Source organism: Ornithorhynchus anatinus, chromosome 10 (assembly GCF_004115215.2).
Source record: "Ornithorhynchus anatinus isolate Pmale09 chromosome 10, mOrnAna1.pri.v4, whole genome shotgun sequence".
Classification (NCBI taxonomy): domain Eukaryota; kingdom Metazoa; phylum Chordata; class Mammalia; order Monotremata; family Ornithorhynchidae; genus Ornithorhynchus; species Ornithorhynchus anatinus.
The window spans coordinates 55,744,998-55,766,107 of record NC_041737.1 but is presented as its reverse complement, the minus strand read 5'-3'; the positions used below and the strand labels follow the sequence as shown (position 1 = coordinate 55,766,107).

General features: G+C 59.4%; 1 protein-coding gene across 5 annotated transcripts in view; it reads right to left on the bottom strand.

Moving 5' to 3' along the window:
* Nucleotides 1–576: 576 nt before the first annotated feature.
* The window catches only part of SLC11A2 (solute carrier family 11 member 2), a 29,588-nt gene continuing 9,054 nt past the window's right edge, over nucleotides 577–21,110 (bottom strand). For 4 of the 5 annotated variants that reach the window (XM_029073253.2, XM_029073254.1, XM_029073255.2 and 1 more), the window contains exons 2-17: nucleotides 17,597–17,671; nucleotides 16,481–16,614; nucleotides 15,944–16,069; nucleotides 15,530–15,649; nucleotides 15,124–15,230; nucleotides 14,779–14,849; nucleotides 14,606–14,673; nucleotides 14,123–14,278; nucleotides 13,835–13,993; nucleotides 12,420–12,506; nucleotides 11,208–11,327; nucleotides 10,621–10,770; nucleotides 9,883–9,956; nucleotides 8,803–8,956; nucleotides 6,363–6,416; nucleotides 577–1,228 (exon numbers count right to left, since the gene is read on the bottom strand). In XM_029073253.2, the coding sequence (XP_028929086.1) occupies nucleotides 1,151–1,228; nucleotides 6,363–6,416; nucleotides 8,803–8,956; nucleotides 9,883–9,956; nucleotides 10,621–10,770; nucleotides 11,208–11,327; nucleotides 12,420–12,506; nucleotides 13,835–13,993; nucleotides 14,123–14,278; nucleotides 14,606–14,673; nucleotides 14,779–14,849; nucleotides 15,124–15,230; nucleotides 15,530–15,649; nucleotides 15,944–16,069; nucleotides 16,481–16,614; nucleotides 17,597–17,671 (1,733 nt within the window). In that variant the 3' untranslated portion in view covers nucleotides 577–1,150. Of the gene's footprint in view, nucleotides 1,229–6,362; nucleotides 6,417–8,802; nucleotides 8,957–9,882; nucleotides 9,957–10,620; nucleotides 10,771–11,207; nucleotides 11,328–12,419; nucleotides 12,507–13,834; nucleotides 13,994–14,122; nucleotides 14,279–14,605; nucleotides 14,674–14,778; nucleotides 14,850–15,123; nucleotides 15,231–15,529; nucleotides 15,650–15,943; nucleotides 16,070–16,480; nucleotides 16,615–17,596; nucleotides 17,672–19,250; nucleotides 19,363–21,110 lie in introns of those variants that run through there. The other variant, XM_029073258.2, reaches the window with a different exon arrangement.

Below are 21,110 nucleotides of genomic sequence, written 5' to 3'. Positions count from 1 at the left end.
ATAAATACCCTGATCACGGCTACTTAGTAACGTGTCTACCCAACTGGTTACATTGTACTCTCTCAAGCGCTTAGTACAGAGCTGTGCACACAGGAAGTGCTCGATAAATAGGACTGATTGATTGAACTTGTGGAACCCAAGATCATCAGATACCACTGAGGCTTTTGAGCAGTGTGGCCTACTGGAAAGAGCTCAGGAGTCAGGGGACCCGGCTTCTCATTCCGCCTCTGCCTCGGGCACATCACCTAACTCCTCTGTGCCTCAGTTTCCTCAACTCTAAAATGGGGATGAAACGCCTGTCTCCTTCCCCCTCAGACTGTGTGGGACAGGGACAGCAGGGGGATGATCTTGTGACTACTCCAGTATTTAGCAATCCTTGGCACAAGCACTTAAAAAATACAATTATTACTCATTATTATGTTGTGCCTTAGGGCCAACTACTGTCAGATGGAAGTCCAAGAGGAATCTCAGGGAAATTTGGGGGGAACCAAACCCTCCCAACACCGAGTGGAGAGGGAAAATCCAAGAGGACAAAACTTCCCAAGAGAAGAAAGGGGAGTCGATCCATTCCTCAACTACTGGTTTTTGGATTTTATTTTTTTATTTAATCAGCATAGTCAACATTCCTTAGAAAAACATCCCGTTCTGAACAAGGCATTACCATCGGTCGCCTCATCAGAGATAACTGCATATGGTTGGCTTTATCTCAAACGCTGGCATTTTTTTACAAAAAAACCACCACCACCGTCAAGTTTCATCAGTTGCGTATAAGTTAAGAAAAAACCGACGCTAGCCCTCGGTCGTGAGTGGCATAAATACAAACTATAACTTAAGGCTCTGGGAGGATGGCCGGGAATGCGGACGCTGACCCACGGGGCCTATCGGTCGCCAGACCCTTGGCTTCGATTCTGGAGTGGATGGCTCTTGACTGGCTGCTCCCCTTTTTAACCTTCCCATGAGGAATTTTTCTTTGGGCATCTGGCCAAGATCCTTGACCAAAACTCACCTCCGGACAGGAGAGAGTGAAATGTAACAGGCCGCTCGGGGAGGATGGAGGGAGGACGGGGAAGGGGGCTGCAGAGGGTTCTGGGAAGGCCGGTCCTTCTCTCCGCCCTGCCGCCCCCGTCCCGCCGCCCCCCCCCCCCGGCAATCATTTAGACACGAGGGAGTCAGCATCGACATTGTTCAGGTGGAAGAGTTCAGGGTGAGCGGTCAGTCCCAGGTGAAACTAAAGGCAAAGAGAAAGGCGGGTTAGAGAGATGTCAGGACAGGGCCCAGCTCTGCCACCAGAGAGAAGGGAAGGGATTGGGGGTGGTTGGATTAATCGATCGATGGATCAGTTGTATTTATTGGGTGCAGAGCACTGTCCGGAGCCATTGGAAGAGTGCTGTGTAACAGGATTCCCAGTTCTAATCGCAGTTCTTCCACGTGTCTGCTGTGTGACCTTGGGTAAGTCACCTAACTTCTCTGGGCCTCAGTCACTTCAACTGCAATGTGGGGATTAAGAGTGTGAGCCCCAGGTGGGACAGGGACTGTGTCCAACCGGATTAACTTGTATCTTCCCCAGTGCTTAGAACAGCGCTTGGCATATAGTAAGTGCCTAAGAAGTAGCGTAATTATTATTCATTATTAGTTGGTAGGCACATTCCCGGCCCACAGTGAGTTTACAGGTAAGGCTGCTGTAGTACTGAAGGAAAAATAGGACTGCAAATTCTAAACTAACTTTCTCTAGATTGTAAGTGCACTATGGGCAAGAAAAGTGGCTACCAACTCCTCTAGCCTGGAAGCTTGTTGTGGACAGGGAAGGTGCCTACCAACTCGGTTGTGTTGTACTCTCCCAAGCGCTTACTCCAGTGCTCTGCGCCCAATAAATTCCATTGAAGTTACTGTGTTGGATTCCCCAAGCAATTAGTTCAGGGCTCCGTAAACAGTAAGCACTCAATAAATACCAATTAATCCCCCAGTGGCGTTTGAAAGAGTTCAACGGAGTTGGTGTTCACGTTCCCTGCCCGCCAGGAGCTTAGTCTCAAGGGGGGAGACGGATGTTAAATTGTGGGTACGAGCTAAGTGCTGTGGGGCTGAGGGTGGGGTGAATATCAAGCATTTGAAGGGCGCAGACCCAAGTGTTCAGGCGACGCAGGAAGGGAGTAGGAGAGATGAGGGCTTCGTTGGGGAAGGCCCCTTGGAGGAGAAGCGGTTTTAATAAGGCTTTGAAGCTGGCGGGAGGATGCAGGCAAGTGGTCGGCGGCAAGATAGACCGGATCGAGGAACAGCGAGTAGGTGGGCGTTGGAGGAGTGAGCATACAGTGGGAAGTAAGAAATAAATGTAAGACAGGAGGAGGTGAACCGATTGAGTGCTTTGAAGCTGATGGTAAAGTTTCTAATGGATTGATTGAGAGGCACTGGTTACGGGTGTGGATTGTGTTGGGGGGGTTTTACACCTGGGAACTGCGAGGTGGCGGGAGGGGAGGCCGGACGCCAGTTCACGACCAACCCTGCTTTATCCCACTCCTACTCTGCTCCTCCAGGAGTTTATCGCTTAGAGGACCCAGGTCCGGGCGAAAATCCAGATGAGAAGCAGCACGGCCTAGTGGATGGAGTCCGGGGCCTGGGAGTCAGAACGACCCGGGTTCTAACCCCTGCTCCGCTGTGCGTCTCCTATGTGACCTTGAGTAAGTTACTTCTCTGAGCTTCAGTGACTTCATCTGTAAATTGGGGATTAAGAGTGGGTGCCACACATGGGACAGGGGCTGTGTCCCAGCTGATTATCTTGTATCTATCCCAGTGCTTAGTACGGTGACTGGCACAGAGTAAGTGCGTAACAAATACATAAAAAACAAAATCTCCTGGAGGCCCAGGGAGTGATGAAAGGGAGGCAGGGCAGGTTGGGACAGTTTTTGAGCAGAGCTGGTGCTTAGTGCCAGGTTATTACTGGTTTGGAGAGAGGGCATCACAGGAGCTGGGGTTAGGGATGGGGGTTCTCTGCTTCTAGGATGTGGGCAGGAGGCAGGGGAGCGGCTAAGTCAGCACGGGAGGGCACCGGGCGTTTGTCTTCTGGCCCTGCCGCGGCAGCCCACCAGGTCTCTGGGGACTGCAAGAGTGAAGCCTCCCATGCCCAGATCATTTAATCAGTCAAATCAGTGGTGTGGAAGAGAAGGCCCCTCCCCATTGGATTAATCCATCGGTGGTACAGGGGAAAGAGAAGGCCCTTCTGCCCTCAACCATCCTTGCTCTAGCCCTCTGCCCATCAGTGGCATCTGAACCCGAGGGTGGCAGAGCTCCCGCCATGTCTTCCGCTGGGGCGTTGGGGCCAAACGTCCCATACGTTCCCTCCCCGCCCCAGGTTGGCCTGAGAGGGGGCAGCCGGGGGGCACGTGCCGCCAATTAGAGCTTTGAGGCCGCTTTCCCACCCGGGGAAACTCAAGAGGCAGGGCCGACCGCTGGAGCCGGCCGCACCAGTGTGACGACCCTTAGCAAGCCAAGTGTCTTGGAGGGGGAGGCGGGGGAAGGGAGTGGGGGGAAGAACAGCGCCCATCTGGCTCCTCGGAGGTTCTGAGCCGAGGGTGCCCGCGTGCCGGACAGAGCTACTTACGGCATCCAGTTCACTTAGGACAGGAAGGGAGAGCTTGCGACAGACAGGGAGAGAGGAGGAATTACGGAAGCGCAATCGAGGCCGGGGGCCCAGACCCCCTCGGTGGGGGAGGGGGCGGGTGGTGGTCCTTAAACTGACCCGCTCGGATCCACCGCAGGGGTGGCGGGTGATTGGCTGAACGTTCTCTCGGAGGAGGGGCCGGTTTGTCGGCCGAAGGTCACGCTCGGCCCCGCTGGCCGGTCCGAAGGCCCATGATGGGACTCATCCAAAAATAGGTCAAGGGCCCGGGCTGTCTGGGCTGCAGCCGGGCCCTTGGAGGAATGAACCGGGGCAGGGGCGTCCTACTGCAAAGCCCCCCACTTGTCCAGGGGCTGGAAGGGGGTGGATCTGCCCACCCGCACCCCCACCCCACTTCCCCGGGAAGGGGGGAGGGGCTGGGCTTGCCGGCTCTTGGCCTCTCTCGGCTGGCCAACCCGAGTCTGTGCCAAAGCGAGGGCGCCGTTTGGACAAAGAGCCAGAAACCACACGGGGCGGGAGGGGTGGTGGGGGTGGTGGGGAAATATGATCCTCTTTTAATTACAAATCAAGTTCACACAGAGATCCGAGGTCAGCGGGAGCGGGGAATTTCACGGTGGGGAGGTGCTTGGAGCTGGTGTTACGGATTCTGACGGAACCCCGGGCAGCCCCAACTAGCTTCCTCCATCCGGGTTTTGGGGTGGGCTGGAGATGGGGGGGACCGGATCCGTTTATTTAAAGTGCGGGGGATACGACTGGGAATCCCGAAGTCTCTGATTTTACCAGTCCCAAGTGCCGGCTTTGTTTGGGCCTGGCGCCGGAGAAGGGGGTGGGTTCTTTATGTGCAGCTTTTGATTCACGAGTTTCCTCCCTTGGGGGGTGGGGATTGGGGGCTGCTGGGGGAGGATGGGAGAGGAGGTAGAACCCAACCCTCCCTCGCTCTCATCTGGTGGGCCCTGCCCTAGCAGCTCCATACCCTCCCCCTTCTTCCCTCAGGGGTCCCAGGGCAGGACCTGGCCCGATTGGCGAATGTGGAGAGAGCTTGGGCTGGCAGAGCAAGCAGAGCAGAGAGGGGGTGCAGCGGGGGCAAAGAGGGGGTTTACTAAGGAGTCTAACGGCAGCAGCGGGGGTTGACGGGGCAAATCCGGGCAGACCCTGAGAGGCTGAGACCCAGGCAGAGCCTGGGGGTGGTGACCGAACTGGGCTTTGCGCGGTTGTGCTTGGGAAAATGTCATGTCTAGCCTGATCCCAGCCGGGCAAGGCGGCTCCCTTGGGCGGATGGCCATTCCCAGAGGGCTGGGGGGCTGATGGAGAGCAAAACTGCTCCCCCCAAGGGGATGGAGCAGGCAGGGGGCAGGAATGCCATTCCCGGAGGGCCGCGGGTGAGGGGCACCCAATCTTGCCTCAGGGACCCATGCTGGGCTCTCTCAAGAGGCGGGCAGCTCAGCCGGTGCTTTGCCGAGGGCTGATGTCCAGCTCAGGCCAAGGCCTCACCTATTTTATTTTTGGACCTGGTGGCTGGTCCTTATTTGGAAAGCAGAAAAGGCAGGAATGGGGAGTGGTGGTGGGGTGGGACCGCTGAGATCCTCGGAGCAAAACTCCTCCCCAAACAATGCCCCCTTCCCACAAGGGCCAGCCTCCTTCCTCTCCCCGAAAAGCCGTGCGAGCCATCCCCCACACCGGGGCAGGAGGCTTGGGGGGGCAAAAGTAATAATGATAATAATAATAATAACCATGATAACAAAAGACGACTCAGATGAGGAAACTCCCTTGGGGGAGGGAGAAGCACCAGTGCGCTCACTGCCATTTCCTTCCAAATCCCTGCAAACCTCGGCTTCTCCCTCGGACTGTGGCTGGAGGCCAGTCTCAGTCTCCCTCTCTCGGTCTCTCAGCGTCAGTCTCTCAGTCTCCGTCTCTCGGTCTCTCAGTCTCAGTGGGTTTCGGTGACTCTCTCGTTCTCTGTTCCCCCCACAAGCCTCCCCCCGATCCGGGCGCCGGAGAGTCGGGTTGGCGCCAGGTCCGGCTTAGAGGCCACTTGGGGGAGACGGGGCTGGTTGGCAGGCACCGTGCCAGTGTGGGAGTGCTGTGGGGTGGAGTGTCCGGCCCCGGGCCCTCCCTCTCCTCTGCCTCCTTGAAACCCCGCCTCGGCCCCGGGGAAGCTCTACCCCGGGGCCCTCTCAAGATGGGGGCAGCTTGGATGGGGACTTGCCAAGGCCCAAAGAGGCCTGCCTCAGGTCTTGCATATGCTCGCTCTCTCAATAAGGGAGCCAGAGAAGTGGCAGGAAGAGGCCTGAAAGTGGGGAAGGCTCCGGGGGGGCAGGTCTGCTCAGTAGTTTAGTGTTGGAGTGAGAAAAACAAACTCAGCTGCCTCGGGGGAAAGGAGAGCCGGCTGGCTCCAGGGGGACATGCTGGCTCAGTAGTTTAGTGTTGGAATGGGAAAACCAAACCCACCTCCCTGCACCGTGATGCTCGTGGAGTGAATCGAGGGGAGGGGGCGTGCGGGGGCAGGGAGGGAGAGTGTCCGTCTCTCGTCCGTTCTCGGGGCAGGGGGTGCCCCGGGAGAAGCAGCCGAGGCCAGGAAACTGTGAGGCGGTGTTGGGGGGGGGAGGGGGTCCGCGCTCGGCACCCTGGGGGACCCCGGAAACGCCCGGACTCCGGGGTCCTCTGCGTGGGGCGGGCAGACCGACTGGCTCAATGTCTAATCAAGGCAGCCGCCGTCGGGCTCTTCAGTGAGCAGGACCTTACTGGCGCTTACCGTGTGTCCACAGTTCAGGAAGGACAGGCCCAGAGCAACGAGGCACTGCCAGCCCTGGAAGAGAGAAACAGCCCCCGTCAGCAGCAGTGGGGATGCCCCGCGGCGAGCATGGGCTCCCAGCAGCCCCCTGGACAGTTGCGTTTTTAAATTTTTATTAGTAGTAATAATAATAATAATTAGCGATAATAATAATTGTGGCATTTAAGCCCTTACTATGTGACTGTACCGAGCTCTGGGGTGGCTACAACCAAATCGGGCTGGACGCAATCCCTGTCCCCTGTGGGGCTCACCGTCTCGATCCCCATTTTCCAGATGAGGGAACTGAGGCCCAGAGAATAATAATGTTGGTATTTGTATTTGTTAAGCGCTTACTATGTGCCGAGCACTGTTCTAAGCGCTGGGGTAGACACGAGGGAATCAGGTTGTCCCACGAGAGGCTCACAGTCTTCATCCCCATTTTACAGATGAGGTAACTGAGGCACCGAGAAGTTAAGTGACTTGCCCAAAGTCACACAGCTGACAAATGGCCGAGCCGGGATTTGAACCCATGACCTCTGACTCCAAAGCCCGTGCTCTTTCCACTGAGCCACGCTGCTTCTCTGAGAAGTGAAGTGACTTGCCCAGAGTCACACAGCAGACAAGTGGCAGAGCTGGGATTAGAACCCACGACCTTCTGATGCCCGGGCTCTCTCCACTAGGCCATCATTAGGCACCTACTATGCGTCAAACACTGCTCTAAGCGCTGGGGTAGGTATAGGTTCATTAGGTCAGACGCAGTCCCTGTCCCGTTTGGGGTTCACAGTCTAAGTAGCAGGTCTAAGGTTCACGAGAAGCAGCACGGCTCAGTGGAAAAAGCACGGGGTTGGGAGTCAGAGAACATGGATTCTAATCCCGGCTCTGCCTCTTGTCTGCTTGTGTGGCCTTGGGCAAGCCACTTCACTTCTCTGTGCCTCAGTCACCTCATCTGAAAAATGGGGATGAAGACCGTGAGCTGCAGTGGGACAACCCGATTACCTTATTTCTACCCCAGGGTTTAGAACAGTGCTCGGCCCATAGTAAGCGCTTAACAAATACCGTCGTTATGAAGGAGGCGGGAGAACAGGGACTGACTCCCCATTTTGCAGTTGAGGGTAGTGAGGGCAAGAGAAGTGAAGCGGCCTGCCCACAAGCAATTGGCAGAGCCTGGATTGGAACCCAGACCCTCTATCAGGCCCAGGCTCTTTCCACTGGGTCATTCTGTGTCTCCCAACATGCAGGGGAAAGTTGCTAGAGGGTCCCCTCACCGCAGGGTCCTCAGACACCTTGCAGGTGCTGAGCCCTCCTCACCCCAAACTACCCCCGGGCCCCCTGATTAGGCTGCGGGCTGTTTAGGATTCAGGCAGTGCGGGCATTAAAAAAAAATCCCAATAAGATAAGGCCCTCCCCTCTGCCCCTTTCCCCAAATGGGGCTCAGTCTGGGGGACGGGAAGCCCCCGGGTTGTCGGGGGAACATCCAGCCTGCACCCTTTGCTCCTCTAATACCGATCTCGCTGTACTTCGATCTCGTCTCTCTCGTCGCCGACCTCTCATCCGCGTTCTGCCTCTGGCCTGGAACGCCTTCCCTCCTCATATCTGACGGACCACCACTCTTCCTCTCCACAGAGCTTTATTGAAGGCCCTTCTCCACCGAGAGGCCTTCCCTGATTAAGCTCTTCTTTGCTCTTCTCCCACTCCCTTCTTCGTCGCCCTGACTTGCTCCCTTTATTCAGCCCTCTCCCAGCCACCCACCACTTAGGTCCATATCTGTCATTTATTTATTTATATTAATATCTGTCTCCTCCAACTAGACTGTAAACTCATTTTGGGCAGGGAATGTGTCCGTTCTATTGTTATATAGACAATATATAGATAGATAGATATATATATTGATATATATATATCGCCTACCTCACCACCCTCCTGTCCCCTACGTCCTGCCTCTGGCCTGGAACGCCCTCCCTCATGTCCCCCAAGCGCTTAGGCCAGTGCTCTGCACACAGTAATAATAATAATAATGTTGGTATTTGTTAAGCGCTTACTATGTGCAGAGCACTGTTCTAAGCGCTGGGGTAGATACAGGGTAATCAGGTGGTCCCACGCGAGGCTCACGGTTAATCCCCATTTTACAGATGAGGTAACTGAGGCCCAGAGAAGTGAAGCGACTTGCCCACAGTCACCCAGCTGACAAGTGGCAGAGCCGGGAGTCGAACTCATGACCGCTGACTCCGAAGCCCAGGCTCTTTCCACTGAGCCACGCTGCTTCCCCTAGGCGCTCAAAAGATATGATTGACTGAACTCGCTCTGCCCCGTAGCAGCGGCAGAAAGCCACCACGAAGAGATTGAGGCCCCTGCCCCTCTGTCCTCTCTCCCTCTCCCCCGGCATAAGCTACTCTAACAGTTGCCCCCCGGGCCCGGCACTCACCAGATAGGCCACAAAGCCCAGGTAGGCCACGCAGACCACGGCGGCCACCACGTACAGTGCTAAGTGGCCCAGGTCCTGGACGTAGGTGACCACGAAGTACATGTTGATCCCGCAGATGATGAGCACGAGGATCCCGCCGGCAATCCTCCAGCCCCTGCGGGGAAGACCGGGCTCAGCGGGGAGGGAGGAGGTGGTGCCCGAGCCCACCCGCCACAGGACAAATCCCGGACCGGGGGGGGGCTGCGAGGGTTGGGGGTGCGACTCGGCGAGAGGCCCTGGTTTGGGACGGATGTCGACAGGTGAGGCTGCGCGTCCCCTACCACCCTGAGATAACAATAAGGTTGCTATTTGTTAAGCGCTTACTTTGGGCCGGGCACCGTACTAAGCGCTGGGGTGGATATAAGCAAATCGGGTTGGACACTGTCCCGGTCCCTCATGGGGCTCAGAGTCTTAATCCCCATTATACAGATGAGAGAACTGAGGCCCAGAGAAGTGAAGTGGCGTCACGGGGCCGGGGGGACCGACTTCAGCACCCCCTTTGTGCTAAGCCCAGCGGGGCTCGAGCTGCAGTGAATGATATTATTATTACTACTAATAATTGTGGTATTTGTTAAGTGCTTACTACGTGCCAGGCACTGTCCTAAGCAGTGTGATAGATACAATAGTAATATTTGTTAAGCACTTAACGATATGATAAGCACTGGGGTAGGTACAAGGTCTCAAGTTGGACACAGTCCCAGTTCCACATGGGGCTCACAGTCTAGGTAGGAGGGACTAGGATTTAATCCCCATTTTACAGATGAGGAAACTGAGGCCCGGAGAGGTTATGTGATTTGCCCAAGGCCACACAGCCGAAATGTGGCAGAGCAGGGTTTAGAACCCAGGTCCTCTGACTCCCAAGGCCCGTGTTCTTTACACCAGGCCACGCTGCTTCTCTAAAGATGCGTATTCAGATCTTCCCAGGCCAGGGGTCCCGAGAAACAGGGCCGAGCCTGCACTGTCCGTTCCTCCCGGCTCCCTTCCTCAGCGCGGCCTGCTCGCCACCCCCCTCAGCCCGCCGTGCCCACCCCGCTCACTCACAGTCCGTTGGCAAAGTCGCTCATTACTGGGCGCAGGCTGGTGAACGTGAGGACCGGGATGAGGGCAAAGGGCAACTGGGGGGAGAAAGCCCGGAGATGGGTGCGGTGAGACTCCCCTCCACCTACTCCAACCCAGCCCGCACTCTTGGCTCCTCTGATCTCGTCCACCTCACCACCCTCCTCTCGCCCACGTCCTGCCTCTGGCCCGGAATGCCCTCCCTCATATCCGACAGACATTTACTCTCCCCTCCTTCAAAGTCTTATTGAAGGCCCATCTCCTCCAAGAGGCCTTCCCTGATTAAGCCCTCTTTTCCTCTTCTCCCACTCCCTTCTGCATCACCTTGACTTATTTCCTTTATTCATCCCCCCTCCCAGCCCCACAGCACTTATGTCCAGATCTGTCACATTTATTTCTATTCATGTCTGTCTCCCCCTCTGGACTGAAAGCTCGTTATAGGCAGGGAATGTGATGTATTGTTGTCGTACTCTCTCAAGTGCTTAGTACAGTGCTCTGCACACAGTAAGCGCTCATGAACTACAACTGATTGATTGATTGAAGGCCCCCGGCTACCGGACCAGCCCCCGGCGACCAGGCGATCGGATTGGCCGCCGGCCTCGGGTGGCCAGGAGGGAGCTTGGAACCCGGCTCCCGGACTTCTGTGCCTCTCTGCCCCCAAGCCCGAGCCCCAGATCGCTGCTCCCAGCGGCCGTGGACCCCTGGGCTGGGCCCGGACCTCACCTGCAGGCTCTGCAGGACGTTGAGGAAGTCATTCATGCCCGTCAGGTGCTCCACATCTTGGAAGACGGCCACCAGCAGGGTGGGGATGATGGCGATGGAGCGGGTCAGGATCACCCGGGCGAAGCGGGACCATTTCAGGTTGAGGAAGCCCTGCGGGAGAGGGGCGCTGAGCGATGGGCTCGCCGTATGTCCCGGGATGGGTGGGCTTCCGAGGGGGCCGGTCCTCCCCCACCCCCTGCCCTCAGGGGCCTTCTGGGACCAATGGGGGATTCGATATCTGTAATTTATTTCTATTAATGCCTGTCTCCCCACTTCCAGACTGTAAGTAAGTGGGCAGGGAATGTGTCTGTTTCCTGTTGGACTCTCCCAAGAGTACTAAGGTACAGTGCTCTGCACACAGTACGTGTTCAATCAGTACGACTGGATGAATTAATGAAAGGAGAGAGACGCCAAGACGGGAGGCCCGGAAAACGGTGAACTTGGACGGTGGAAGGGGAGGGCCAACGGCTGGTGGGAGGTCAGTGGCTGGGGGGCGCTCTGAGAGGGTGGGCCCGGGGCCGCCCCCACCACCCGCACCCCGCACGTACCTCCATGACGAACTGGCCGGAGTAGGTGCCCGTCATGGTGGAGCTCTGCCCGGCTGCCAGGATGCCCACGGCCCAGATATAGAGGGCCGCGGGGCCGAAGTAGCAGCCCAGCACCACGCCCTGGCACACGGCGGGACCGAGGGAGGGAAGAGGAGGCGAGACGGCAAAGCCCATTAAAATGGGGCTGTGGTTAGCCTGGTGGGGGCTGTCCCCAACACTTAACCCTGCTTCGCCGCACCCCCGTTATCGAGCATGATGATCGGTGGGCAGTGGCGGGGGGGGGGGGGGTCTGGCCTCCGTTTGGGGTCAGGAATCAGGGGCCTTCAGGATCAAAGAGGGGAGAAAGCTCGGAGGAGCGGTGAGGCCTGACGATTCCTGGATTCCCATCGGCTCTGCCCCCTGCCTGCTGGGTGACCTTGGGCAAGTCACTTGGCTGCTCTGGGTCTCATTTTCTTCATCTGTGAAATGGGGATTCAAGACCTGTTCTCCTTTCTGCTTATACTAGAAGCCCCATGTGGGTCAGGGACTGTGTCTGACTTGATGATCTTGTATTTACACTGCCTGGCACGCAGTTAGTGCTGAACAAATATCATTATTATTATTGTTAGTGAGAAAGAGTCAGGTTAGACCCAAGGTAATATCTGTCTTCCCCTCTACACTGATAGCTCTGCTAATTCTGTTGCATTGGATTCTCCCAAGCATTTAATACAGTGTTATGCACATAGTAAGCGCTCAATAAATATGATTGACTTACTCCCTTTATTCATCCCCCCACCCAGCCTCACAGTACTTACGAACATATCTGTAATTTATTTATTTACATTAACGTCTGTCTCCCCCTCTAGACTGTAAGCTCGATGTGGGCAGGGAATGTGTCTGCTTATTGTTCTACTGTACCGTCCCAAGCGCTTGGTACAGTGCTCTGCACGCGGTAAGCACTCGATAAATACGACTGAATGAATGGACTTCCTGACTTTCGAGAGTAAGCAAGGGAGTTGGCAGGGCCTTATCCCCACCCTGAATCCCGGACGGCTTAGGGAGATCGAGCCCCGGCCCAGAGGCAGAGGAGTGGTCCCGATGACCCCTCGGGACGGGATCCGGCTCCGTGACTCAGGGTGACCTTCCCACCGGTCAGGAGGACCCGGACGAGAGGCTCCGTAGGCTCGGCCCGGGCCCGGAATGCTGGGGGGAGGGAAGGGGGAAGATACTCACCCCCTTGTAGATGTCTACCGTCAGCGTGGAGTTATTCTGCGGGAAGAGCCCAGCCTGGGGGCTGCTGCTGTTCACGCAGACGTCGTGCTGGGGGCAGAACACCGGGGGAGAGGGGACGGGGAAGAGATGGACAGCTGAGGTGGGGCCCGGGGGGCAGCTCCGAGATGCCAGCTGAAGGCACCCAGACCCGCTTGCCCCTCGCCCACCCACCCCGGTATCCCCCGCCTGAGGGAAAACCTGGGCTCGGGGGTGAACGTATCCCTCGGAGCAGTGAGGGTTGGCCAGCGAGTGGCCTGCCTGTTATCGGTCTGCTCTGCGGCGGGGACGAGGCAAGGCCGAGGGGAGGGGGGAGGCGACCGGGGGCGGGGGGCAAGAGAGAACGGGCAGTCAACGAGACCGACCCTTGTGGTAGATCGCGGGGAGGGGCTGGAACGGAAAGGTGGTCATGAGAACCCTCGGCGGGGGTTACGCGGGGATCAGGAGACAGATGGGGAGGCAGTGGGGGCTAGTGAATAGGGCACCGGGCCGGGAGCCACTGGCCCGTGGGGGGCTTTGGGCGAGTCACGAGGCCTCTCTGAACCTACGCTTCCTCAGCTGTTGAACGGGGACCCAATTCACCACAACCACCGACTCTGGGGTTGGAGGGGGGTGGCGGGCGAAGATACGGGGGCAGGAGAGCACAGGAGGTAAACTAAGTCTCTTCGGTAGGCTGGGAGAGGGGCTGGAACAAAGCAGCGTGGCCTAGTGGACAGAGCCCGGGCCTGGGAATCAGAAGGACATGGGTTCTAATCCCGGCTCTGCCGCTTGTCGTCTGTGTGACTTTGGGCAAATCGCTTCACTTCTCTGAGCCTCAGTTCCCTCATCTGTAAAATGGGGATTAATGTTTTGAGCCCCAAGTGGGATAGGGACTGTGTCCAACCTGATTAGCTTGTATCTACTCCAGAGCTTAGAACAGTGCCTGGCACAGAGTAAGCGCTTAACAAATCCTATCGCCGTCAACGGAGAAAGGGTCATCAGAATCTATGAGGGGTTTATGGGAGATGGAGGGAGGCAGGGTGGCCTAGTGGAAAGGGCAGGGAGTCTCCGCCACTGGCCCACTGTGGGACCTTGGGCAAGTCACCAGGCCTTTCTGGACCTCCGTTTCCTTATCTGTAAAATGGGGATGAGGTCCCCAGGCCCGCGCTGCTCGGCAACCAGTAGGTAAAGCGCTAAACGGGCGGCGTTCGTCATGACCACAGAGTTGGGGGGCCGGGCGGAGGGGGCGAGGGGGGCGTGACAATCAGTCCAGACACCAACAGCTCAACTCTCTTGGCTTCGAGACGACCGAGGGGGCCAGGGTGGAGGGGGCCGAGGCAACGTCCGGGCTCCCGCCTCCCCCCGCCCCCGTCCCCACCGACCACGGCCGCGGTTCTCACCACTTCCTGGTTGGTCTGGTTGTAGAAGGCCTCGGCGAAGACGGACACGACGAAGACGTTGATGATGAAGGAGACGAAGAGGGCGATGCAGGACTCGATGAAGAAGTACTTGTTGGCCTCGCGCACTTCTTTCTTGTCGGCGCGGTTCACCTGGCGTGACTGGGGGCAGGGGGCGGACCCGGTGGAGGGGTGAGGGGGGTGGCTGGCCCTCGGGGAGCCGGTTCCGCTGGACCCCGCCCCGCCGTCCCTCCGTCCCTCCGTCCCTTCCGCCGCCCCGCCCGCGCTGACCTTGACCAGGGCCGAGTGCAGGTACAGGTTGTGCGGCATGATGACGGCCCCGACGATGCCCACCGCCTGCTCCAGCTGCCGGGTCTTGCAGCCCTGGCAGCTGGGGACGAACAGGCCTCTCAGCACCTGGCTCTGGTCCGGTCTCACTGTCACGTACTGGACACACACACACGCGCACACATTCACACACGCACACACGCGCACACACACGCACAGCCCCTGGCTGCGGGCGGCCCCCACCCTGACCCCGGGAACCCCTCCCCCAATCCTCTGCCGGGAACCGCCGGGCCCATCGGCGCACCGGGCGCTGAGGCGCCGCCCCCGACAGCCCCCCGAACGGCCCCTCTGCCCAGGAGGGGCTTTGCCTGGGGAGAGGGGACGGGGCGTGCGATTGGCGGCACCCAGGAGGGGTCAGATGCAAAACCGGCCGGAGTCAGGAGCCCGACGGGGTGGGGGGAGGAGGGGATCCCGAGGAGAGGTTACCTCGTAGCCAAAAGTGACGGCCATGACGGTGATGAGGAAGCCGAAAAACGCCTCCAGTTTCCGCAGGCCTGGGTGAGGGGATCCCGGCCCGGGACACTCAGCCTGCCGCCTGAGCGGGCCTCGGTGTCCCCCGGCGGCCCCCCGAAACCTCCCCCGTCCCCCGCCCCACTTACCGTATTTGTCCAGGAAGAGGAAGACGAACGTGTCCGCGATGGTGATGAGGACTCCGCCCCACAGTGGGATCCTGAGAGGGAAGACGACATTTGTGGGGGGAAGGCCAGGTGGAGTCCCCCCGCCCACAGGCTCCCCTCGCCAACCTCCCACCCCAACGTCCCCAGAGACCCCCGAGCCGTAGAGGATAAAACTCCGAGGTCCGCGTCCCCCGACCCCAGCCACTCTGCCCTCCACCCCCGGCCACCGACCTCCCGGCGATACGGACCGCCGACGCGAGCTCCTAAACGCCCGGGCCCTGGGGAGTCCGCACCGCCCGCCCCGACTGGCCCCCGCCCCCGGCTCACCGGCCTACGGACAGGAGGTTCAGAGCGATGGCCGAGCCGATGACCTCCTGCATGTCGGACCCTATGATGGCCGTCTCCACCATCAGCCACAGGATGATCCGGGGGACCTGGGAACGGAGGAGGAGGGAGCGGGGGGTGGCGTGGGATGGGGCGCTGAGACTCTCGGCACCCCCCCCGGCCCCTCCCCCAGGTCTCTGGAACACCTGGGCCCTGGGTGGGTGCCCTCCTTCTCTGCCCACCCATCTGGGGTGCTGAAGAGTCATGGGTCGAGCCCTCTCCCCTCCCAACGCGGACCCTCGGGGCAGCCCCGGGGACGCCCAAGGCGAAGGGGCCGGGCCAGCCGGGTCGGAGTGGGGAGATGGGCTGACAGTGTTGGGGGGGACGGAGGGATGGCGCAGGCTCTCACCTTGGGGTACTGGCGATGGCACACCTCAGCCAGGTGCAGCCCGGTGACCACGCCCAGCCGGGCCGCGAGACGCTGCAGCAGGAGGCCCACGATGGTGGCCAGCAGGAGGATCCACAGCAGCTGCCGGGCAGTGGGCCACCCCCCGTCACAGGGGGCACAGGGAGGATACAGGGCCCACCGCCGGCTGGCCGGTCCCACCCCCTTCCTCCCTGCTGGACGGCGCGCCTGGGTCGCACGACCTCTCTGGGCCTCAGCATCTCCGAATGGAGGACGGGGACGACCGCTCGCGACCCCCTCCGGGGCCGGCGCGGGGACGGGGGCGTGCTGTCGGGTCGGGGAGTGGGAGGGTTGGGATGGGAGCTGCCCGGTGGCTGGGCTCGGGGGTGGGGGGCGTCCGGGAGGCCCCGCTCTCACCTTGAAGCCGGCCACGGCCCCGGACTGCAGGTCGGACTCGATGTTCCCCGGATCGAGGTAGGCGATGCTCATGAGGAAGCCGGGGCCCGTGAAGGCCCAGAGCTTGCGGAAGCTGAAGCAGGAGGACTGTGGGGCCGGAGGGGGGAGGTGTCGGGCCTCCTCCGGGCAGCCTTCCCAGGTTACCCTTCCTCCCCAGCCATCACCGGGCTTCCCCGGGGGTCTGGCCCCTCCACCTGCGGGACCGGCCCGCTTATGCGCGGTTCAGGTTTCTCCCGCCACTGGGTCCCCTCCCCTCCGGACCGGTAGCCCCCCGAGGCTACAGCGTGGGCTTCCTCCCCGCAGGGCGGGGGCCGCCCCGCCCCCCGCCTCTCCCCCCAGCCCCTCCACCGCTAACTGGGCCGGGATCCTCCGGCCTTCCCAACCGGGCCCAACCACCAGGTATCCAGTGTTGACCGGTGGCCCACCCCGGGCCTGACTCCCCATTCCGCCCGGGCCCCCTCCCTTCCTCCATGCCTCCCGTCCTCTGCAACCTCTGACCTTCCGGTCCTCGGGAATGGGGATCTTCTCATCGAAGTAGGTGGCGAAGGGCTCCCCGGGGGGGTCGGCGGGGTGCGAGGCGGCCGGGTTGCTGTAGATGGTGCTGACCGCATCTCTCGCGTCCCCAGATCCATCTTCTCGACAGCCCGAGGGGACATGGAGAGGACGGGTTCTGGGGGGCTCCCCGGCCAGGCGGCCTGAGCCGTCAGCTCCCTCTCCCCCCAGCGTCGCCCCGCGGTTTGTCGGGGGAGGCGAGGCGGAGGCCGTGGGGAGGGGGTTTGTGAAGTGGGGGCCCGGCCCCCAGGGAGGGCCGACCAACTCGATTGTACTGTCCTTTCCCAAGCGCTGAGCACAGCGCTCGGCACCCGGCCCACGCTCGACAAATGCCATTGACCGACTGACTGACCGGGTGGGCCGCACTCTCTCAGGGTCCCCCCCTTGTCCCCTATCGGCAGCCTTCTGGGAAAAGGCCAAGGAGTGGACCTCAGCCCCCAGACAGCAGGGACCCCACGGGGCTCGGCCCCTCCCCGGGGCACCTGACTTCCAGCCGGGCCGGGGCAGGAGAAGGGGCGGGTCAGGTGCCCGGTGGGACCCGGCGATTGGCTCTCTGGCTGCTTTCTGGCCCAAGGAGTGGGGGAGGGAGGTCTCTCGGGCTCCCGGCCCTGGACTTCTCCGCTTGGAACTTTAGGCCGATAAGCCTCAGGTCCTAATTAGCCCTTGCTTTCCGGGTGAGGGGAACTGGAAGGCTGAAAACCAAGACCGGAGTGCCGGCCAGCAGCCGCCAGCCCGTTCGGCCTCCCGGGGGACACCCGAAGGGCACCTGCGTCCAACCTGATTAAGCTTGTATCCACCCCGGCGCTTAATACAGTACCTGGCACGTAGTGTACGCTTAACGGGTACCATAAAAAAAAGAGGAGTAAATAAGGCAATAGGTGAGGAATCCGGTTGGAAGGGGGAAGTCAGGAGTCTTGTGACCAAGAATGACATCAATTTGATTGGGGAACTGCCCCGCCGACCTAGCGTCACCTCCAAGGAGGACGACGGGCCGCTAAGACCTCCACGCTCTTTGCAAGCTGCTTTAAAATAACTCTGGCAGAGGGCTGGGCCACCACTTACCGCCCGGGGGCTGCCTCTCCGTCCCTGGTGCCATGGTGGGTGGCTGGCAGCTGGGATCCTTAACAGAATAGGATTCTAGGCAGAGCAGAAGGGAGAAGGGACAGGAGGTTAACTAGGATAATGCCCTCCGCCCGTAGGATTGGGATTGCCGGTCCCGGATGGACTCCGGGAAGACACATAAGGGACCGGAGGCGGGAGGAGAATCAGGTTCTGGTCCCGGCTGTGCCACCGGACTGCCGTGCCACCCTGTGAGAAGCAGCGTAGCCTAGTGGGTACAGCCCGGGCCTGGGAGTCAGAGAAGCCTGGGTTCTAATCCTGGCTCCGCCATTTGTCTGCTGTGTGACCTTGGGCAAGTCTCTGGGCCTCAGTGACCTCATCTGCAGAGCCCCATGGGGGACAGGGTCAGTGTCCAACCTGATTAGCTTGCATCTACCCCAGTGCTTAGTATAATGCCTAACACTTAGTAAGCGCTTAACATATACTATAAAAGGGACAGTCATTTAACCTCTCTGGGCTCCAATATTCTTATCTGTAAAATGGGAATTAGGGTTTCTAATCTAGGCAGGGGGAGGGAGGCAGCGGCTGAGTACCATCTCCCCGGACGTAGGCCAGGGCCTGGCCCAGAGTAAGCACTTAAATGAAGGTCACGGAGCCGTCGGATCAATCGTTCGCCGTGAAGGGGAAGCTGGGTGAGGCCCGGGGGGTCTGAGACCTAGGAGACCCTTCCGGGGGTGGGGGGGGGTCCTACCCACGGAGGGTTGAGAGGCTCGGAAAGCCTCCGGACCCCGTGATGGACTTCGGGCCCGAAAAACAGACCCTCCTCCCGCCGGCCAACCTCTTTGAGGTCGTCGCCCACCCTCCTGGGAGCCCGGGCTCGGCCAGGCTCGGGGTGAGGGGTGCGAGAGGGGGAGACCCTTCCCCACCCCCAGAGGCCTGCAGACGGCGTGTGCGGGAGGCCTCCCTCCGACCCACCGCAGCAGCTGAACTGCCCCAAGAGGGCCCGGGGTCAGTCTCCTCTGGACTGGAAGCGCCTTATTGGCAGGGATAATGTCTACCCGTTGGGTTGCACTGTCCCTTCCCAAGCGCTCAGTCCAGAGCTCTGCAAACAGTAAGCGCTGAATAAATACCACTGGCTGACGGGCCGGGAACGTGGGGAATTTGAACGCACCCCTCTCCCCCCCTACCCCCACTGCCAAACACATACACACACACGTAAACCACCATGCGTGCACAAACACACGCAAATAACAGTTGGAGCTGGAAAGCATCCCCCTCACCATCCCCCACCTAACATAAACCGGATCTGGAACGCCTTAATAATAATAATGTCTGTATTTGTTAAGCGCTTACTATGTGCAGAGCACTGTTCTAAGCGCTGGGGCAGATATTGGGTAATCAGGTTGTCCCACGTGAGGCTCACAGTTAATCCCCATTTTACAGATGAGGTAACTGAGGCCCAGAGAAGTTAAGTGACTTGCCCACAGTCACAGCCCCCAACCATCACACACACACAAAAATACACACATTCGCTCGCCCATCAGAGCTGGAACCTGCCCGCTTCCCAACACACACACAAACTAGAACCCCCCGCCCAAGCACGCACGCCCACTCCCCCCCAAATGAGAGCTGGAACCCTCCCCTCCTCCAAACACACCAATGGGGTTGAAGCCGGCTGCTTCGGGGTCAGGACCGCTGCCCCCGGCTCACACCATCGACGGGTCCACACGAAGGTGGGTCTTCCGGGGTGTCCCTGCCTCCGGGTTTCAGGAGGTTCAAGGTTGCCGGGCCCAGACGGGCCCGGGGACCGCCCGCCCCCCTACACTCCTTTCCTTCTCTCCGTCACCCCGGGGAAGTGCAGCCACCGTGGCCCGCTGCCAGCCGCCCACCCCCCGCCGGCCTGGGCTCAGGCTGAGCCTGGGCCGATAAGGACCCGGGCACTGCCATCCCCTACCCCCAGCCCCGGACACACACATACACACAAACACACACACACAGGCGCACGGGGCCCCTGCGTGTTAACCTTTGCTCCCCCTTCACTGTGTCGAAAGGGCTGTCCATCCCCCACCCACCACACCCTCCGACTACAACTCCGTCAAACCCCTCCCCCCAAAAGACACCCTCCCCGTGCGCCCCCCAGCCCCCGGTCTGCTGGGTGACCTCAGACAAGTCACCTGCCCCCTCTGGGCCTTCAGTCTCCCCATCCGTCTGACCTCTCTCGTAGCTACCCCACACCTTAGCGGAGCGCTTGGCACACTGTAAGTGCCGAAGAGCCACCCTAATAATGAGAATCAAAACCAGCATAGCTACCTATGTATTTTATGTATAATTGTGTTCTACATTTCAGTAAAGAATAAAAGAATAACTGGCAAACAGCACGACTCGATGAAAAGAGCTGGGAGTCAGAGGACCCGGGTTCCAATCCTCTTGCCTGCTGTCTGCCCTTGGGTAAGCCGCTTAACTTCTCTGTGCCTCGGTTTCCTCATCTAGCGAATGGGAATTCAATACCCGACCTCCCTCCTACTTACACTGTGAGCCCCAAGCGGGTGGATGATCCTAAATGCCTTGGACCTCCCCTATCTCTTAGACCACACACGGTGGGTGCTTAACAAACACTGTAATTATAACAGAAACTGCCCTTACAAAAACCAAAGGAATTTAGGGTCTCTCCCACCCCTGACCGACCCCTTGCTCACACCGTCCCTTCTGCCTGGAGCTCCCTCCGCCTTGACTGGCGTCTTCAAAGCCCTTCGGGAAACCCCACCTCCTCCAGGAAGCCTTCCCCCATTCACCTCTCACCCCCCCCCCCACTGCTACTTCAGCAGCCCTTGAGTACATATTCCTTCCCCCATCCCTAATTAATTTTCCCCGGTCCCAGCCAGCTGGGAATTTCTGGACAACAAACCCCCAGAGATCAAACTCTCCTGGCCTCAGTAGAGCCGTGCACACAATAGGGGCTTTATCAAAACCTCCTAGTTGTAAAAGGTTCAGTCCTCCTCCTCCACACCCCCAGAGGATCAAAGGAGCCTTTCATTCTAACAATTAAAGCCTCTCCAGAAAGTGGAAGATCTCGGGGACCCCCACCCCGGCAACCCAACTCCACCGCTCACCCCCACTTTGATGGCTCTCAAACCGCCCCAGAGATGAAATCCGGACCTGAAATACCCTCAAACCAACCGTGAGCCAATGGCCGGTTTCTCCACCAGACACACTGCCGGCCTTCCGGCGGCCAGATCTACTTCTTCGGGGACCCCCTGTGCCCAGAGCGAATTTCACGGGGGTGCGGGTCGGGGTGGGGATAAATGTTCCCCAAACTGTGTCCCTCCCACCACCCCCAGACTCCGATTTTCCCCCAGTGCTTTCCCACTAACTCTCTCCTGTAGGGCCTTTTAACCTTCCCCTGGAGATAGGGAGGGGCAGGTGACATTATCCCCATTTTCCAGAGGAGTTAACTGAGGCCCCGAAAGGTCACGGAGGGATCACTAGGTCTCCTGACTCCTCTCGGGGTTTGGCAAGG